The sequence below is a fragment of the Eschrichtius robustus genome, chromosome 5 (assembly GCF_028021215.1).
Source record: "Eschrichtius robustus isolate mEscRob2 chromosome 5, mEscRob2.pri, whole genome shotgun sequence".
In the NCBI taxonomy this organism is placed as follows: domain Eukaryota; kingdom Metazoa; phylum Chordata; class Mammalia; order Artiodactyla; family Eschrichtiidae; genus Eschrichtius; species Eschrichtius robustus.
Genome location: NC_090828.1, coordinates 70,856,237 through 70,878,315, shown reverse-complemented (window position 1 = coordinate 70,878,315; position 22,079 = coordinate 70,856,237). Strand labels below are relative to the sequence as shown.

General features: G+C 32.5%; 1 protein-coding gene across 1 annotated transcript in view; it reads left to right on the top strand.

Annotated features, from left to right (window-relative positions):
- The window catches only part of PSMD14 (proteasome 26S subunit, non-ATPase 14), a 90,707-nt gene that overhangs the window by 46,065 nt on the left and 22,563 nt on the right, over nucleotides 1-22,079 (top strand). Inside the window, exons 4-7 of the mRNA XM_068545008.1 lie at nucleotides 5,220-5,291; nucleotides 5,520-5,639; nucleotides 7,725-7,795; nucleotides 8,791-8,941. Coding sequence (XP_068401109.1) covers nucleotides 5,220-5,291; nucleotides 5,520-5,639; nucleotides 7,725-7,795; nucleotides 8,791-8,941 — 414 coding nt within the window. The remainder of the gene's footprint in view (nucleotides 1-5,219; nucleotides 5,292-5,519; nucleotides 5,640-7,724; nucleotides 7,796-8,790; nucleotides 8,942-22,079) is intronic.

The window sequence follows — 22,079 nt, the reverse complement described above, 5'->3', positions numbered from 1 at the left end:
TTCCCCATCTTAGAGGAAATGCTTTCAGTCTTTCACCAACATGGGATATTATGTTCGCTGTGGATTTTTCATCTATGGCTTTTATTATGTTGAGGTAGTTTTCTTCTATACCTAGTTTGTTGAGTGTTTTTTTCATGAAAGAGTGTTGAATTTTGTCAAATGCTTTTTCTGCATCAATTGAGATGGTCATGTGGTTTTTTTTTTCCCCCTTCATTCTGTTGATGTGGTGTATTACATTGGCCAGTTTTTGTTTGTTGACCCATCCTTGCCTTGCAAGTTTTAATCCCACTCAGTCATGTGTATAGGTAGTCCTTTGAATATGCTACTGAGTTCTGTTTGTTAGTATTTTGTAAGGATTTTTGCATCGATGTTCATAAGAGATACTGGTCTGTCTGTAGTTTTCTTTTCTTGTAGTGTCTTTGGTTTTGGTATCAGGGTAATGCTGGCCTCATAGAATGAATTAGGAGGTGTTCCCTTCACCAATATTTTTATCATGGTTTTGGTTATGATTTGAGTTTTTAAAAATGTAAATCATTGGGACTTCCCTGGTGGTCCAGTGGTTAAGACTCTACGCTCCCAATGCAGGGGGCCTGGGTTCGATCCCTGGTCAGGGAACTAGATCCCACATGCCACAACTAAGACCTGGTGCAGCCAAATAAATAAATTAATTAATTTAAAAAAAAAAATGTAAATCATTGATCTGTCTGGGTAGTGATAATGTGATATGGAGAAACAAATTTAGTTTTAAATGTTTTCCATATTGAACAGTTAAAAAAGAAAAGATAAAATAGAATATGTTCGATTCTATGGTGATAACTTTGAATATAAATGAAATGAAACTTTCTGGAACAATATAATATTCCATCTAGTTTCAAGACAGTTAACCTGAATTTAGTAATACCACTGCAAATGTTATAAAAATTAGCTCCAAAATCAGCTTCAGAGCCAAATGTTTCATTAGTGAACTTGTCCAAATTTAAATTTTAAGACATGGATAATTTAGTATATATACATTTTATTAGAACATAGAAAATGGGAAGTTGTAAAACTTTCCAATTCATTTTATACATCTAGCATAATGATATCACAACCTGACAAATTTAACAGAAAAAAAGAAAATGCCAGGTCAATCTCACTTACATAAAAATAATATATATAATAATATAAATACAAATTATATATAAATATATTTAAAAATTTAATATAAAAATAGTAAATCAAACTTGAACAATTTATCCTGGAAATAGAAAGGTGATTTAATACTAGGAAATCTATTAATGTAATACATCACTGAAGAAAGGCAAGGTAAGTAAAATATAGTGGCCATTGTGGCTTCTTTTGCAAAAAAGAAATAGTTATGTCACTGACAAATCTCACCAATCCTTTTGTTTTGTTTTAATTCTTATTTGTAAGCAACATATACATGAATTTCCATTTTAAACCCATTATAAAAGGCCTTTAACAAGGGACTTTATCTCATTTATATTTTTTCATTACCAATATATTTGGTCTTACCTTATGTTGTTTGCTATTTTTGTTTTGTTCCCTTCTTTGTTCCCTGTTTTTTATTGTCAGTGTTGTGTTAGCTTTTTCTTCTCCAGAGATTTGGTAAGGTGTATATTCAGTTTTAATGTTTATTGTGGTTATTTTAAATTTGTTCAAAAGACTCTCAAATCCATATTTCTGTAATAGTCTAAGTCAACACTTAAACAGATCTCTTTTTTCCCCTCCTATATGTCAAACAGAGAGTTTTGTATACTTCATTTCTCTCCATCGCCCTATATAGTTATTGGGTGATATCTGTGGTTTTGAACCCTGGTTATTTATGTTATTTAGCTCTCTCTGTTTTTAACTGCTTTCAGTGGTCTTAACAAATTGTTTTATATAATGGCTTTTCCATTTTTAATTTTCTGTTTTTGATTTGTGGGGTCTCAAGTGGATCATTTATTCAAAAAGTTCTTTGAAGGACGATACATGGAATCATATTTTCTGAGCCCTTGTGTATTTAGTAATATATTTGTGGGCCTTCAGACATTTTTTTTAGTGGAGTGTAATGTTTTTGACTCCACAGGGTTTCTCTCTTAAAAGTCTGAAACTTTGTTTCATTGTTTCCTGCCATTTAATGTTGCAAAGAAATCCAAAGTCAACTGAGTTGCATTTTTTCTTCAGGTTATGTAGTTTTTCTATTTGTATGGTTTTAGAAATTTTGCTTTATTCATGTAGTTAAGATTTACCTAAGACTTTACAAGGTATATAACACTTTTCTTCATTGATTATTGCCTGACATTTAGTGATGCAAAAGTTGAATTTTTTTTCATTCAGGAAAGTTTTCTTCACCTTTGTCTTTTTGATGCTTTCCATTTCTTATTTTATTCTTAGGATCAACTGTATTTCTTAGCTTACATCTCCTTCCTTTATCCTCTAGTATTGTATTTTTAATAGTTTTCATCTGTAACTTTTTTACTGTACATTCTAAGACATCTTCAAAAGTTTATGTTCTATATCACTGAATTAAACTTGTCATAGTGTTTTTACCCTTGTTTACTCCAGTGTAACTTTAATTCTTAACTATTTTTCATCTTTTCATCTTGGTCTATCCTCCAACGTTCTATTTCAAAGATAAGAAATCGTCTTGTATTCTCCTGGTGCCAAATAGTTTTCCAGAATTTTGTATATGATTCCTATTTTTAAATGACTTTCCTCTCTTTGAATTATCTGAATGCTATTCCTCAGGAGTGTTTGCTGAAAGGCAATGTATGTAAATTGTCCATAGCTCCACATTTTTCTCAACTCAGGTCATCTTTGATCTACAGCTGTACTGGGTCTTACATAACTGTTTTAGTTCAGTTTCCAAGGTATTTAATGGAGTTTTCTTCACCTTCATTGCCTGGTTGTGTGCTATTCTGAACAGGTGAGCATGATGATAGAAAAGTGATAGCATCTGCTCCAGAGATCCTTAACACATGTCCCATAGACAGTGTTTTACATGGGTTACTCTTTTTTTTTTTTTTTTCTTTAGGTTGCAGTTCACTGCTACAAATCCTTCTCTACTTCTTGTCAAGTTGTTTTCTGGGAAGTTTATTCTAACTAGATCAAGAAACAGAGTAGTAATAGAGTGAGAAGGGTAACAGGAAATATCACTGGTTACTGTCTCAAAAAGCAACAATAGAGAAGCCAGCTACATGGTTTTCTGTTAGTATGTTTCTGAACCAGAAGAACATAGTGAGAGAGGAGCTAGCGATCTTTGTACTTACTTGCATATGGCTTGTTCTCTCTCCCAGGGTAACTGGTGGGTATTTTCCCTTCCTGTTCCATTGGCTTGTACTACCTTAACTTGTTCATTCTTTTTTTTTTCAACCAATACTTAGTGAGTTCTATGTGCCAGGCACTTTGCTAGGATAATGCTGAACAAAACAGAGTGTTTCTTCTTTCATTGATGGCAGAAATATTTTCTGAACTTTGTCAGTAATGCATTTTGGTGATGATGTGATGTTTTATTTCCCTATTCTTTTTTTTTTTTTTTTTCTTATTAAGTATTTCCTGGCAAGTTGAGAAAGGCTGTATTAATAACTGTAGCCTAGATACCAGTTTTAACTTCTTTTGTCATGGGCATTTTTAAAGTTGCTCTGAATCAGGAAATAACTTTTATGAATACAGTGTTCATTATCCTGACCTTAGAGTATTATTTCCCAAAAAACATCTTGTGACAACTAATTTACTATTTCTTCTCTTTTTTTCTTAAACTTTCTTAATTAGATGAATAAAATTATCATATCAACAAAATTATCTTGTTTTATGTGGTGACCTCAATGAATGTTTTGGCATGATAACACTTTAGCTTACCTTAGAATTTTCATATCTATTTGAAAGGCAAGCAGTAAAGCTGCATTAGGTGATAATAATGATAATAATGAAGAATTCGGTTCTTTTTAAAATATGTTATCTGACATGTATTTTTAAACATAAAATTTGAAGGATTTTATTTTTCTCACCACTTTGTGTATAAGGAAATAGAGGTTATTTTTGTATGTGATGCTTATATTTAGAGAAAACTTATTCTAGAACTTTTTATACTCAGTGCTTCCAGTAAGTATTATGAGCTTTTAAACAAAACAAAACCAAAAAAAATCACAGAACTTGGGATATAAACAGACAAGAAGCACAAAGTACACACAGACCTATAAGTGTGAAATGTAATGAGTAAAGCAATTTTTTAATTTTAGTAATAAGCAAATCCATAAAAGCAAGATAGAATATTGACTTACAATTTAGATAGCTAACATGTTCATTCTGTAATTGTAATAGAGTTATTGTTAAGGAAAGGGAACTTTAAGCAAAACAGGACCTGGCAATTAAAAGTCACATCTCATTTTAGTTTCCCAGACTGCTCAGTATTAAAAAACAAGAAGCTTTCTATATGCACTGCCTGGGGCAGAATTAAATTTATAAGACTGTAGTCATCTTGAGGGTAAGGACTATATGTAAATTACTTTGTGTAGCAAAATGTTACAGTAAAAAGTGGTTTGGTGCTTTTGATGAAGAAGGTAGAATCCTTAGGGAGAAACATAGTATCTTCTTAGGCTGTAATAAGATTAATAGTAATATTTGTTTTAAAGGTAGTTGTCAGGATTTGGAAGTATTTTCATGTTAGCTACACCAGTCTCAACCAGTTTGTTCACATCTGGGGCAGTTGTGTTAAATTTGATGTTGTATAGGGGAGGGGAACAACTTCATCAGGTGAAGTGCAGAGCATGTTCACAGCTCTTTAACCTAGGGATTAGAAGTCTTCTCCGCCCCTCGCCCCCCCATACCTAAGTTTCTGCAGAGATCCCATAGCCCTAATCTACATGCTGTCTTTAGCTGAAAATCAGGCTCAGAGAATTTACTGTTTGTGTTGGTCCTTCAGTTAACCAGTTTACATTCACATTGGGGTAAGAAACATAGCTAATTGGTGCATTATAGTTATTTTGTAGTGGAAGTAAATTAGCATCCCTGAAAGATTCAAGCATTGTGTCCATTGGACACTTACCTGAGTACTAAGTTTGATGTTTTCTACAGGTTTGATATTTACAAGTTTGTTCTGATTGTTTGTGTTGTAGCTGAATACTTAACATGTTTCCCCTAAACTCTTTAAAAAAATCATGTTTAAATAACTTGTAACTTTAATTTTAAACTAATAAGTTCTTTGTGTTTATAATGATTTGTGTGCTTGTTCCTAGGGGCCACCTACAGATGCTCCTGCAGTGGACACAGCAGAACAAGTCTATATCTCTTCCCTGGCACTGTTAAAAGTAAGTGTTGAATGGAGTTACTTGCTTTAGAGAGTTCAGCTGCTTTCTCTCTTTTACTTTGGAATATTTTTCACGTTAACCCTCTCACACATAAGCTGTTGTTTTAGGTGCATGTATAAAATAGAGTGTTTTATTTCCACTGAAACACAATTAAGTTATTAATTAAAAAAAGGGGGGGGGGGTCCAAAGATCTCAAAGCTTTGTGTCTATATATCTTCCTCTTTACAGATGTTAAAACATGGTCGTGCTGGGGTTCCAATGGAAGTTATGGGTCTGATGCTTGGAGAATTTGTTGATGATTACACCGTCAGAGTGATTGACGTGTTTGCTATGCCACAGTCAGGAACAGTGAGTACTTTTATGGTTGCCTGATGCAAGTAAACGTATTACTTTTCTCTTTTCTTTTCCTGTGCAAAATAACTCTCATCATATTGTAATTTTCTCTTCCTGATAGAAAAATTCATTATAAGATTAATGATAGAAACTTTTAGACTGTATTGAATCAAATCATTGATCTTTTAAATGCATTATGAATTCCCTGTAGATCCACAAATTGAGTGATGCTAACATTTAATCCCTTTACTTGTTCTTTCAGCTTTAACTAGCATAGTGTACTGGATTTATAAGTTAGTTACCTTAAAATAGTAGGATACTAGTTTGATTAGTTTGAACACATGGTTCAAAAGATTTCAGAGACACTCTTAATTAGAGTTTCAACTCACCTACATTATCTAGTCCTCATGTTTTGTTTTTATTGTTTTGAAATATCGCCCTTTTTAAAATGTTCTGTATATGGTGATAAATGACTCTTAAGCTTTTCCTATTCAAAATGTTAAGTTTAAAAAAACTCAAAAAACCATGACAAACTTTAGTTCTTTTTGCCTTTTTGCATGGTAATTTGTTAATAGACGAACCATACTGCATACACATTTTGAAAGTCCTCTACTTTAATGCATTTAGAATGCATTGTTCTTTGTGGGAATTTTTTGTTTTGTTTTGCTGTTTTGTTTAATGCATTGGACTTGTAGATAGGTGTGTATTTAGACTTTTTTTTGATGGCCAAAAAACAATAACCATTTACTTACCTTCCAAAAAATAACACATATATCTTTCTCATCTGCTTGCCTAAGAAAATATAATACGTATATTTGTCTGATGAATGTCCTTACGTGGATATCCATTATAGTAAAGGGTTCTTAAGTTTTAATATCCTTTATTTCCTTGCACTACAAGTGCTTGTTTGACAATATAAAATAGAATATTTGATTCCCCATGTTCATTCTGTGTAGTAGAGTTGGAAAATTTTTCTTCTAGCCCAAGAGTTAGCAGACTTTTTCTGTAAAGACATATGTCTCTGTCTCATATTCTTGTTTTGTTGTTGTTGTTTTTTTAACCACCCTTTAAAAATGTTAAAAAACATTCTTAGCCTGTAGGCAGTAGATTGTGTACCCCTGTTCTTGAGGATGCACTCTCAATTAGAATTCAAAATACTGTTTATTTTGGTGGGAAGAAGTGCTTATGTTAACTGGTTTGTTTAAGTAGATTAGACTTAAATTCCTCATGTTAGAGGAAGACCTTGAGGGAGCTATAATGGCAGTGATCTGTCACTGGAGAGATAATATGAATGCCTTTAATTCTTCCATGTCCTAGAATTTTCTTTTGGTTGAACTAGCAAAATAATGCAGCATTTAAAAGACTTGGTTGCACATTGCCTCTTGTGGGGAATATTTTGAGAATGCTGTTATACTTGAGGTAATATTCAAATGTATATATTCCCCTCCAATTGCCTAATCTACCAAGTAGTCCTAACTAAAGCACTGAACATCCTCCCCTCCTAACTCAGCCAACCAAAAAACAAATAAAAATAACTCTGGGAAACTATTATTTTCCTTCCTCAAGGTGTTTACATTACTGAAGAAAAAAAAAAAAACCGACTTGAACTGTTGATTATTATAATAGCAGAATAGTTGTAGAACTTTGGATGAGATGGAAGAGGCCTAGTGCTTATCAGTTATCAGAGGATGATGTTAGGAAGTATGCTTGCCTAGACCGATCTAACCACAAAATAGTTGGTTCACTTATTTGGTATTTCTGGTGTGTGTATATATACACACACACATTAGTCATGGCCATAAACTCTTTTAAAGGAGCCTAAAAATTATCTTAACTCATTAGCTAACAGCAGTATGGTACTTGGCAATTTTTTTGTTTTCTTGGTACTTGGCAATTTAAAAAGTTTTATTGATGTATGGTTTATAATTGAATGACATGAGTAGGTGTCAAATATGGGTATCAAAACCTATTAAATTATTTTGGTATCCCAAAATAATATACACAGGTTTTTAGGCAGTAGCTTTTTGTTCGTTTACCTTGTAATATAAATTTTTTCTCATTGTTATAGAAGCTAATCATTTTCCTTTCTTTCTAAATCAGGGTGTCAGTGTGGAGGCAGTCGATCCAGTGTTCCAAGCCAAGATGTTGGATATGTTGAAGCAGACAGGAAGGTAAGTATTTCAAATGATCATATAATGGAATGATGGGAAATATTTTCAGAAATGTATCTCAGAATTTTACATGTTCGTGAATATCATTCTTAGGGAAAAAAAAGCCACGTAATTAATGTAAAAGTATCACTGTCAGTGCTCTGCACCACCTATCTAGTATCTCTTTCCTCTAGAATCATAGAAATTTGCCAGTTAGAAAACTGCCTCATGTTAAAATTCTCAACTGTTACATAGTAAATTTGGACTGTAGCTTCCCACCGTTTAGCATATGGAGTTACTCTCTAGTCACTTATAATTGAAAGAGCTTGTATGTTCCAAAATTTGAGAGTTGCAGCTAAATAAAATTCTGAATATTTAATTATATTTGTAGTCATATTGAGTTTTAAAGACAGGGAAAGTAGAATCCAAATATTGTTCAAGTTTTTTACCCCAGATTAAATCTCTCAATAGTTGTCATTCTCTTGCTCAAATTCTTCTACTGTGGAAAAAACTTCAAAATTAATGTTAGCAAAAGGCTCAGCAGCTGAGCAGAACAGTGCAAATTGGTTTTTGACTGAGTTCCTAGTTCTACTGCTGGTTTAATTGATATTTAATCCTTTCACAACAGTGGATCCTGGTGTCCATTGTTAAAAATGTACTCTGCCTGGAAAATCCAACTCCCAGAGCTAAGGAGTTAAAGAGTAGATATTTACTTGAATGCTGAAAGGGTAAAAACTGGCTCTGAGAAAGTGTGGTAACAAGGTGAAAAACTGAAAGCCTTATCTACCACTGCTAATGTGCATCTGTTAATGATAGCACTCCTTTGTCACACTTTTTCGTTTCCATGTTTTCTGGATAATATGGTGTATGATTTCAGTGTTTCTAATGGTGCTTTTTCACACCTGTGTGTTTTTCATCTCTTCTTAATTTATACCCCGTTAGTGTGTTGTTTCTTTTCATATCATAAATGTATTACTTGTTCTGTTCTGAACGGCTGAACGCCCTCTTTGTTTCAGGCCTGAGATGGTTGTTGGTTGGTATCACAGTCACCCTGGCTTTGGTTGTTGGCTTTCTGGTGTGGATATCAACACTCAGCAGAGCTTTGAAGCCTTGTCGGAGAGAGCTGTGGCAGTGGTTGTGGATCCCATTCAGAGTGTAAAAGGAAAGGTAGAGTGGATTCTATCTTTATTAGCATCTCCTGCCACATTCTGTTTACAGATACATTACATAAAAATCTGTTTTGTTTAAAGCATGTTTCTTAATTACACAAAAAACCAACCAAACAAAAAACTGTACAAGATAATAAATGTGTCTTGGTATTATTATTAGCAATTTACCTATTTAGAGATTTGTTTCTACTTTAATTAGTCTAATTATAAATGTTTATCTTTAATTTTTTTTTCTTTCATAGATTTAGGAATGTTAAATCATACTGAAAGCCTTCTATACACATTTTATTAATATTTTAATAAACATTGCTCTACCTTCTTTTATTTTAAAATGGTGAATTTGGGATCGGCACAACATTTAAAAAATCTAAAGAGCTCTGTTTGCAGACATTGTGCAGGACATATTCTGCAGTTGTAGGTTCCAAATATTTTAGACAGTGAAAACTTGCCCCAAACACTTGGTATCAACCGTTTGCATTTTTGGAGTGAGGACACAGATGAATGATTAGATATGCTAAATGATTCTGAAAAGAGATTAACTTGCAAAGCATATTGGGTTATAGTTGTTCTTTGTTGAAATCTTTTGTCCTTGTTTAGTTCTTTTTTCCTTCTTTTTTTTCTTTTTTCTTTCTTTCTTTCTTTTTTTTTTTTTTTTTTTCTTTCTTTCTTTCTAGCCCCATATGCCATTTTCCTATTTCCTGCCTCATGACAGCAGGGAGCAGCTCTATTATCACCTTCACAGAGCTGTCTGCAAATGTGAGAGGCAATTCGATTTTGCTCAACCACAGGGAGAGTGGATTAGAAAAACTACAGAACATACAGAAATTGGCTAGGTGGTTACTGCTTTAAAATACTGCTGAGGTGTCTTGTTTGAGCATGTACGTCCATTGTAGTGTAGAATAATTGTTAAAATAAAATCACAGTACATTTATGGAATCCTTTTTATGCAGCTTTTACAAATAATTTTTGGAGCCCTTAAAAATAAATATTAGCTTGCTATCTATCAGACCTGGAGTTTGATAGTATTGCAGATTACATTTACATCTGCTCACCAGCTCAGACTAAATATGGCTGTTTAAACATGGAGTTTTTATCTGTCATGAATTTGAACACTTTCTGACATTATATTATTATGATGAATAAAAATTGAGGTCTTTTCTAAATCATGATCCTATTAGATGTGATTTAGCTCTTTAGAGGCAGAAACTAGCCACAAAAACAATAATAGAAACTGATATACTAGGCAGTTCTGAATGCATAACTTCTGAGGCTTGCTATATAATGACATTTCAATTTATTTACTTTCTTTTTTACTAAGTGTATTGTTATTTAACTGATATAGATAAAAGGAGTTGAAAATCTTTGACTTTTGTTAGTTTTATGAATTAAAGTACAGTATAATATTTAAGTTTAATCCTCTGATAATTAAGATACCTTATAAAAAAGTAAACAATAAGTAACTCATTTAAGTAATAATTATTATTTTAGAAACATAATAGAATTATCTGATTAAATTCCCACGCCACAATATATACTACTAATGATTGAAGCTTAATTTTAAACATAATTAGAATTCTGTTTTGTAGTTTTGGTGTGACTTTTTATGATACTTAACTCATGTGATGGTGGCTGCTTTGAAAAGGAAAATATAAACTTAAATACAATGAAAGAAAGCATTTTCAAAATAGAATGTAAATAAATGAATATGTATTTTGGTTATCTTGTTTATAGTATTTTAAATGGCAGTTTTAGTTTCCAAACCTAGTTTAGGTATTATATAACTGTGGAGTTTGCATTGTTTGTTTCTAATTAACCATGATTCAAAGAATGCATTTCATTAAAAAATATACTTGTATCACATGACTCTGTTGTCATGTGGTAAAATGTAATATTTAAAAATATATCTCAAAAATTACTTTAGGAAATTACATGTATCACTGTCTAGTTTTCTATGTCATGAAAAAAATTTTTTGGAAAAAATTTAGTATAAGCATCTATCACTGATGATTCGCATCACTTGTTGTACCTAACGAGATTTATACAATTATATCACCTCAAATAAGGATCCCTTTTTTTGTCAATAATGTAACTTCATTTATAAGGTGTCTGAGTTTGGTTATAATTTATAGTTCTTTCAGTGTCTCAAAACTGAATTAAATTAAATGTTAGTAAATCCATGGCTAGAGTGTTCTAGTTAAATCATTATACTTAAGAATATAAACTTACAGGAAAATGAAGAATAACATAGGACTCTCCCTTCCCCTTCCCTGCACATGATTTATCAAAGCTGTCAAAATATTTAGTAAGGCAATGATTAGATCAAGAGTTAAATGACAATCTCTATATAAAGGATTTAAGTGGGTGTCTGTTCTTTTAATACCTCTTTCCTGTATATTTTTATATTTTCATGTTTGTAAGTCCCAGTATTATCTCTGTTTTTTTGAGTGATTAGGTAAAAATGGATTCTTTCTTTGTAATCTCAGTTGATTCAAACTGTTTGGTTTCCTTTTATAGTGACTTGACTGTATCTTTATGGAATTATTGCTGTGCGCCAGGTATTATGGCAATAATCATTTGAACTTGTCTCATTTATTCTTTTCGGTAATTCTGGGAATAGGTTCTATTATTCCATTTGTCAATGAAAGGGTATAAAAATTTAGGGTCAAAAAGATTACTTTGCCCAAAATCATACAATTATGTATTAAGCAGCAGAACAAGGATACAAATCTAGGTCTATAAAATTTCAGAACTCAAGCTGTTTACTGGCTCTTTAATATTAGACAGTTATGAACAATGTAATTAGAATAACTCAGGAATGGAAAATGAGTACCAAAGTCATTGCAGGGCCTTTTCTTATTTACGTGTGTAGATGTCATTCCCTTCAACATAAGTCAAGAGGAAGGAGCTGCACATTTTCTCAGAGTTCTCGAGAGTTCTGTGTACTATTTTTAGTAGGTATTATATATTAATTGATTTTCTCATATAGTATTTTTCTATTAATTAAAAACAGCTTAGACAGACTCATGTCTGTCAGCTTTTGTGACATCCCTAGGACCAAACATTGAGACCAACATAAAAAATAAAATGTGCTATATGATAAAGAATCCATATCACTCTGTATATCACATAATCCTGGAAATGTTTAAAAATGATACAGGTGAAAAATCAATGATAATAACATTTGTAATTTAAATGGAGTGTAAGCTTATAGAAATTACCAGTGAACTCCACTCAAAACTTACCAGTGAAATAGTTTTTAAGATTCTGTTTTAGTTTACTTGTAAAGAAAACACGCATTAAAATATTTTAAACTTCAGTTCTCAAGTGGCATGGTGGCAACCTCTTGCTTAATGTTTTGTTATCCTGTATATTCAGCCTACAACTGGACTTAATCCAGCAACAAATTTAGAAGTAAATTCAACTTGTAATATGACTATACTTCTTCATTAGGGCAAAAAGAACAGTCACTTTGTGCAAAGTCAGAAAACTGGCCTACAACTATGACTACTTTTGAGAACTAATTTTCTTGTCAGGATTCCTGTTAGTAAAATGTTCACATGTTACCTGCTAACTCCAAACAATCTTTGTGTCTGTTCTCTATTTTGAAAACAAAACAATCACTAAAAACCCTTTATCCCAAATAAATCTTCACACTGGCTGGATTTTCTTGAAGATTTTTTATTTACTTTGATTGGAAATATTCAATGGGCTTCTGAAAATGTGGTGTTTAGTTTCAGATCAACTCATCATCAGGTATTTCTTAAGTACAGCTGATATGCCTGTATGCTAATGATTTGGGGATACAAATTAAATAAAAAATGGTCTTAGTCTTTTTGAGAAGATAAGTCATATACATTTAGTGTCACTAGTGAGCCAGATAACATTCTGCTAGTTATGTGCTGGTAATCCTACACTGCATACTGACATAATACAAATTATACTGATACTGCTTTGTTTCTGTAACTAAGTATTAAATTGGTTGCTAGTGACAAATAATTCAACAAATACTTATTTAGAACCTTTTATGTGTCAATATGCAGTAAAATAGTACTTGTATAGCAAACATAGTAAATGCAGATTAAAAGTAGGCAGAAATCAGTGTAGACTGCACAAAGTAAATGAAGCTTGGACTGAATTTTAAGGACATCACTCTGTTATTGTTGTCTTTTAATCAGCGTTTTACAGAAAAGGTAGGACTCTGAAGAGTAACTACAAATATAGGAGGAAAGAATTAGGGAATGAATGTTATAGGAGCTTACCTTTTATTTTCAGATATCTAGAAGGTCATGTCTTTTTCAAGGTAAGGGAAAATATTTTACTTACCCAAGAAATTTTGTATTCGAAAGTTTTAAGATGGTGGAGACTTTAAACTACTCCACTAATAGTTTTGTTTTAACATTTTCTTATTGTTATTAAAAATTATATACCATAAAGGCTGGGCATAAAGTAAAGAGCACAGACTTTGGGATCAGGCCTGTATTAGAATCCAATTTTTATCTCTTCTTTATAGCATGACCTTGAGCAACTTACCTAATCTTCTTGAGCTTCGGTTTTCTCATCTATAAAACAGGGATTTTAGTAACTATCTCATAGTATTATATTATGAATATTATGAAGTGATATATATAATCATTACAGTGCACATGCATATAGAAGGTGTGCAATAAATATCACTTTATTATTCTGAAGATTAAAATAATTGATACTTAACAGGAAAAACAACTAGCATATTTAAAAAAATAGAATGTGAGTATTTCTGAAAATGTTGTTAAGAACAAGTCTATAAATTAATTACTAACTTGCTCACTTTAGGAAGATGAAGGTAATAATTACAAAAGAAATGAAAACTTTCCCGTTTATATTTTGTACGTTCAGACTAATTTAGGAATACTCTTCTGATTCAGCTGATTTTTTTATTGAGCACTTACTATTTTTCCAACATATTTCTTTGGGGCATGCTGATGAAAAAGAAAATGAATATATTACTTTAAAATTCTGGCCTTTGAAGTGATTGATGTGATTAAAACCATTTTGTGTTTCATTCACCTGTCTCTATGTTGTCTCTCTCACAAGATTGGAGCTTCTTTTAAGGGAGAAATGTTTCCATATCTTGGAATTGATGCAGTGTCTGCAAAAAGTAGTTTTTTAAAAATAAATGTTTATAAGGTAAAATCAGGAATGAATGTTTCACTGGTCAGCTGTTACCAATTCAGACTTTTAGAAAGAAAACTGCAGCTAATTTTGTGAGGTTTAGTAAGTAATTTGTATACATTAGTGGTGATCACTTATTAAATGAGTGAAACATGAGATTGACAAGGTCAGTGAGCCAGTTTGTTCATAGACATTAACCTTGATGAATCCGAACCTTGTGTAATCAGAGCTAGAGTTCAAGTTTATCATGTCATTTGTCTTCCAAAGGTAGTGGAAGATATTTAGAATAGCTGTCATTCATAAGATTTTCTGTTAATCAGTATCCCATAAAGGTTAATTGGGGCTGAATAATTCTGATCTCAAATTGTATACATACACATACCTTTCCTTTGCCTAGTTTTTCAGACTGAAAGAGAAAAATAGAAAATAGGACACATAAAAATTCTATTTCCGTTCCTAATATATAGCTCTGGGAGCATACTCACCCAACTCTTGGAACAAGGTTAGTTACTATATTATCTTCTGTTTGCGTCCTGTTTTTTACTCCTAGTATCAATTTGAAGTTTTATAACACTCTTAGACATAATCTGTGAGGATGTCTAAGAAAATATTTTAGGTGCTAATATGCATGTACTATTCCTGATAGACTTAAGAGTTTATAACATTAATTTAGCTGATATAATCAGAAATTGTCAGCTAAGAATTTTAAAGCAATTTTATGTTTAAAATTCTAAGAAGCATAAATCTGATATAGAACTAACAGTTCTTAGTTTTGTTCTTTTAATTTAGAGCTTCTGTATTAGTAATATAATTTCTGAGCGAATTTATTATTGTTTAGTAATTGCTATACATTTGAGTGATAGACATCTGCTTCAAATTAGTTTGAATTCAGCGGTTTCTGTAAAGATATAGGAAAACCTTTAAAACAATGTCCCATTATCTATAAGAATATTATTTATTGACCCTTTTGCCTCTTGAATGCTTTTCTTTCCCCAATCTAATGATCCCTGGTCATTCATTCAACAGACATTTATTGATCATTACTGTGTGCCAGGCATACAATGGACACACAGGAGAGTAAGATCTCCTCCCTGTCCTTAATGCCAGTGTTGTACCGGAAAATGGAAACTATGACTTTGTATAAAAGGCCTTTGCGTAGCCCATGTATATTAATTGTTTAAGATCATATTCAAATGATTTGACATTAACCCTTGTTGATCGTGAGGATGTTTCTGGGCCTGGGACTTCGTTTTGGCGGGTTTAGTCTGTTATCACTGTAATTTCCTGAAGAGGGTAGAATTGATTATGGTAGTAAATTTTCTTTTAAGTCATAGTTGATTATTATTCTAATAATCAGTAATTATTCTTAGACTACTAGTAAGCTTTTCAGTAGGTGCCCACTGCCACTTTTTACATTCCAAATAGCTTTTCTGTATGCAGTTTTTATTCCTAATTAAAAACAAGTCAGTGCTTTGTGATATTTGAGTGTTTCATGAATTCAAAACTGAGCGGTGATAAGGAAATGGGAAGTATATATTTTGTAAAGCTAGTGATTAGATTTTTATAGGTAATGAATTTGTGGGGGCATTCAATGGTAAAACTTTATATAAAACAGGTACCAAAGGGACTTCACTGTCTGCCTAGAGGTTAAGACTCCGTGCTTCCACTGCAGGGGGTGTGGGTTAGATCCCTGGTCAGGGAACTAAGATCCCATATGCAGCGCAGTGTGGCCCAAAAAAACATAACCAAAACTGCTTTCTTGGAGCTTTTCATTTTAATAGATATTTATTCTGCACCATATTAGGTGCCCCAGGTACTCTGCTGGGGAATGGATATTCAGTGGTGAATAAAACACAAACCTTGCTGTGAAGTAACTGAATCTAAGAGTGATCTTTTCTTGCTTTTGTGTTAGGATAGCTGTTACATCAAATAGCTTGGTGATGAAGAGTACTGGCTTTGGCATGCTGTGTGTGTACAAATGATAGTGGTGTCACTTACTGGTTGTCATCTCACTTACTTTATTCAAGTCCTCGGAACCTCAGTTTCCTTATCCATAAATTGAGAATATTAATACCTACCTCTTGGTTGTTGAGTATTAGACAATATAATTTCTATATGATATTTTAACCAGCCCAATAAAAATATGTAAAAGTCATACATAGCAAAGTAACTGACCTTTGCATATTTTTCCTACGAAAATGACTATATTTTTTGAGAGATGGCAGTCTGAAGGATATATTTGTATTTTTCTTTGAAGGTAATGTTAAAGCACAAGAAATGTATGTAAGTCTTTTATTTCCCTTAGCCCCTCCTTACTGCCTTTCTAACATGGGTGAGCCCTAGCCCTTAGTCTCTAGAGCCTTTTATTCCTTTACTTTATGTGGGACTGTCAATAAGCATACCAATTGTGTTGCTTTCGTTTGTCTACTAGAGGGGAATCTGAAGTCACTTGCTCATTTTGTGTTGGCTGACAGGGTAGCCACCAGATAGGATTGGTAGTCTGAGTTTGGTTATCTGACCAGTGACCCAAAGATGCTAGTATCTTGTAGCTCATTAATAGTCCCTGAAGAGTTCAGTTTTTAAGTTCACTGTTTATTCGTCACATAATTCTAGTAATACCTATCATAGAGGAGTATCAAAATTCTAGGCATATTGTCATTTTTTAAAAGAGATAATATTCAGTATAACTGTTACATTTTTTCTTTATTTTATTTAGGAATTTTCCTAGGGAAATATGTCTTTAAAGGTCTCTCCCTAATTTCCTGTTGGTATTTTCATATGCCAAATGTCTGTGGATACCAAATTTATAATTCTGATTTGATTTTGGGGGTGGCTTTTTTCTAACTTTAACACTGTATTGCAGTAGCAGTATTCTGCTTAGTTTACTGGTCAGGTTGAGTGCTACAAGAAGCAAACGCCAAAATGGGATTCAATCTGTCTGACTGTGCGGAAGGAGAAAGAGAAAGTAGGATTGGGTAGGAAGGGCATCAGACTGCAGCATGTTCCTAAGAAAGTTTCAGCCATGCTGTTGGGGAGTCCTTGAGACAGTTGTCCTTTAGAAGAAGCCCTTATTTGGCAGGAATGGCTAGGTTTTTAGTACCCCTGCTGTGCTCAGACATTGGCTGGGAGTAGCCCAAGGGAGGTTTGACCTGGGGTGAACCCCCAGAGGATCCAAAAGTGTAGCATCTGGAGTTTGTGAGTCAGCTATGCTCTCTACAGTAGGTTCTACTGAAAGGAGATCTGAGCTAGGCAAGTCCATGAGCGCCACAGTTAAAAACACTAAGAACTATAGTGGTAGGTACACACATATTATTTCATTTAATCTTATCATTAAATGGTGTCATTCATGAGCAAATGGAGACATTGAGAAGTTAAATAACAGTTATCTTAGCTCAATAACTAGCAAGTGTTAGAACCAGAATTCTAACTTAGGCAGGCTTCTGACTGCAGAGTGTCTTAAGCATTTAAATACCTATACCATACTGAGTACATGCATACACTGTAAAAATTTTGCTAAATTTATTTTATGACATAACTATATTCTTTTTAGAAAGTTTCATGAATCTAAAAATGTTTAATTACCTTTCACCATACTAGTTTTTAGAGATCGATTTGTTTTTATTAAAGTATATATATCCAGAACGGTGGCTTTACTGTTTGAATTTTGATGCATGTCTTCACTTGTCAAAAAAAAGTACATTATGCTAGTTATACTCCATCCCCTTTTCTCCCAATATATTGAAGTTGTACTACAGATCTCTAGCTACAATAAGCAATTCTCCAAGGATGAAGAAAGAAAATGTACATACACATAGGAATTTCTTTTCCAGAGCTAAAATTGACATTTTATAAATAATTTCCATGTTGCAAAGTTGAGACTAAGAAATCACAGCAATTCAGTGATATGCATTTGGCATGAGTCAGTTTTAGTTCTTAGTGCTTTTCATTGGAAATGGCATAAAAAGTAAGATTTCTTTGAATTTTTTATGCTGTGGGCTTACAAGAGACATAAGATGTTTTTCTCTTATAGATGCCTGGCAGTGCACGGCAGCAGAAGTAATGAACGGGTCACAAACCCCAGCAGTACTTCCCAGGTCACGTGCACCCTTAATTTTTAAAGAATCTAGAAACAACCTAAGCAGCTGATAACAGGTCATTTCTAGGTGATAAAGGGTATTTGATTTCCACACCTAGCATTTTTATAGTCATTTAGAGACTTATTTTTTATGGTGGTGGGTTTATATGTGTTTAAATATGTAACCTAACTGGTCACTGAATTGTAACTTTTTTCTTTTCTTGATGTTTGACATTGATTTTGAGGTCTGAATTTTTTTTTCAGGCTTTTTTTCTTCCAGCTCACTTTATATATAAACACTTCCCATAGTCATTGACTTCAATATAAGGGCAGCTGGGAATGCCAAAGGCAGCTACTGTTAAACAAAAAAAGAGAGGGGGGTAGGGAGGGAGAGAAATTATGAATTACAGTATCTACTGCCAGAAGTGCTTGTGCATTTTTCTTTCAAACACCTTTGTATTAAATTAATTTTACAAGCTTTACTTAAAAATTAGTCTCCTTTGAGTGTAAAATTTGGGAACCATACATTGGTGCTTTAGAAATTTAGTCTAGTCTTTCAGTGACCTAGCAGTTGATATGAAAACATGAATTTAAAAATAAATAGCATGTTGGATAAACTGTACCATACTCATGAAAGAAGCCAAAAAATTATGGATTAAACCGAATTTGAAAATAATTACAGTTTTGTGTCCTAAACCAGATTCGTTGTTAAAATGAAATGATAGGTCTTTGACCCTTGGGTGTGCTTGGAATAAATGTGGAACACAGTATTGTTTTTAAAACTATTTTGCTTTTATAAGCTAAGACAGATGTACAAAAAAGATGCAGTTTTTATTTTGTATTGGCAGCTTCCAAATATTTAGTATCTATTTCCAAGAGTTGCAATTAGTAAAGCAACCATGGTACTGAAATCTGCACATCCCACAAGCTAATTATATTTGCAAGGTCAGAGTGAATACATATTTTCAGAAAAATAAAGGGTTATATAAATATGTGTCTTCTACTTGGCTGTTATATCACAGTTTGTTGATCTGGGGTATAATGTGTACAATTCACAAATTTGTCTGATAACAGAAAGTGGTGTGTGATTGTGTTTATTTTACTAACCAGTATATTCACAGCAATCACTTCCAAATATCTCTCCAGTAAAGATGTGTTAATTACAAAACAGACAAGGTCTTCTATTATATTAAAGCTACTAACAAGAAGACAGCAGGAATCACACATGTAAATAGCATCATCAACCCCTATTTTAGTCCTCTGTTTTGATCTGTGAGTTGCGCATAGACCAAAGGTGCTATTAAAGACTGAGTGTATGAAATAGGCAGCGTTATATGAACAAAATTTATTCAACAAGAAAACAGACCTTTAACATGAATTTAACAAGCCTGAGAAATTATAAACTATCATATGCTGCAGATTCATGCAGTGATAATAAACAAAAAAGGAAAGTAAGAGGTTTCCCTAAGCTAGCCAAACTGCTAATGGTTTTGTTATAAGCTGTCTACTGTTGCAGTGACCTCTGAAAAGTCTCAAGGCACTTGTACCAGAAAAAATTAAATGGTCAGGCTGGTGAATAGAGATTCAATGTGGTGCGTAGGACTGCATCATGGAAAGGAAATATAAAAGTCTAGCTTCATATTCCTGAAAATATTCGTCATACTTTAGCTTGGAAGTTTTTGTTAGTACATATTAAGGAGGTAGTTTTTGTGCAAAGTTTTTTGGCTAAATTACTTTTTGGATTTATAACCTTATAAGACATAAGCTGAACTGGTTTAATGTATATATACTTTAAAATAAACCATTTAGAAAATTCATGTAGCTCAAAAAAATGAATTTTTCCCCTGCCCCCCTCCCATACCTTAATTAATCCTTGGGGGTTCTTTGTTCAGTATATTGTATCTAAGATTTCTGTTCTCATCCATGGAGTGACCACTTTGCTGTCATTCTGTTGCATCATGCTGTAAATACATAAGCATGGAGAAACGCCTTCAGCTTATACACACCTCCAAGTGCTCACCAAGGCTTTTTCTTGAATCTTACTGTGGCATAATTAACACCTTCTTCACCCATTGCTCATTAGTGCACTGGACATTAATGAGTCTATTTTGATAGGCTGCTCTAAAGGAGAAACCCACTTATTCTTACAGCACAAAAAGCAATTATAAAATTGTACAGAAATTAAAATGTAGACTATATTGCCATATTTATATTTTTATTGTGTACTAAATCTAATTTTGGTCTGCAGGTTGTTGAACATGTTAGTTTCCTTAAGACAGTTGCTATAGTGATGGCAGCAAATTCCTTTAATCTTGGTGTAAAGTGTTCATTTTCTATTGGCTTTCATGTTGCTGCTCAGAAATCGTCATTCTAAACATTTCATTTCGTATAGGCCATCATTTACTAGTTGAACAGTATATTAAATTCTTGGATTTTTCTCTTAATTTTAAATAGAATTAAAATTTCTAAATTTCAGATTGTTTTTAATTGATCATGATATCTCTTTAGCTGGTATTTTCATTTCCCTTTTACGAAGTTTCACACCTGTTAATAATATTCCAGAGAAGTATTACAGAGATTTTTTTTGTGTAAAATAGCTGGTCTCCTGTTCTAGTTTGAAAGCATTCATTATAAAAAAGATATTTTGTGATATATTGTGGAATTTTCATAGTTTTGTAGAAGTGTTCTTTTTCTACAAATGATACTGAAATCTTTAAATGGAATCCAAGTATTCTAAAAACAATTGGACCAAAATGATGCTTTGCTCTTAAATATTTACTGCTATTGGTTAGGGAAGCAATTCTTAATTTTGTATTTATTTAAGTTGTACATCTGTCTATCAAAATGGTCTCTTTTCCCTTCTTTAGCCTACATTTTATCTTATTTTTATGTGCTTTTTAGTAGAAAATTTTAGAAAATTTTACTTTTATATGTTTTTAAATAATTGTTTGAAATTATTTATGATAATATCTGATTAAAGCATGTTTAATAGTAGTACTTATTACTTTATGAAAATGTGATTAGAAAAAAATTTAAGTATAAGCAAGAGGTATAAACCTAGGCCATATTTATTTATACATAATTGTACAAGTTAAGTCGATTATAGTTACTGTATAAAAAGAAAAAAGTTTTCACAAAGTATTAAATCGTGCATGTTCTGGGGATACTTGGTTTTATTTTAAGGCAAGAGGAATCTTTGGGGAAATTCAAACTGTTAGAAATAAAAGCAAAATTCAAAGTTTTGGGGCGGGGGTGGGGATTGCCAGAGTAGATGGAGGCCCTTAGATTGAGTCACTTGTCATAGTGCTTTGGTGTAAGTTTGTATTCATTAGTACCATTGACCCTTCATGGCAGCTTTTTAGAAAGGGTGATTTTTCCTTTCTTTCTTTCTTTAAATCTTATTCTTTAGCATATAGCATTTAGTAATACTTATTACAGATTTTTCAGACTTGATTAGATTCCAGTTGGCTTATTTTGGAAATAAATTTTTTTTAATCCCTTAGTATCCTCAAACAATAATTATACAAATGAGAAACAGTCTAGTTGACAATAGCTTTTAAAACATTGATAAATCTCAGTTGTTTAGCACTTTTAAAGGCAAATCTAGAAATAACTTTATTACCCTGCTTTAAGATATTTTTATGTGAAGAATGTATTGAGTTTATTCTCTAGGTAATTGATTTACATTCCCTGAAAGAGGCATCTGTCTTAAGATCCCCGGTTCTTTACATAAAACTTAACAACATTTAAAAGCTTTAACAAGTTCTTTCAAATCCATGATAATGAACAGAGAAAAGCATTCAGATAGTATGTGATTCTTGTTAAATCTCTTAATATATGAGCTAAGAGATGATTTGTATCATGTAAGAATTTGAAGTGTTTCTCTACAGAAATTTTGAATACACCTAGG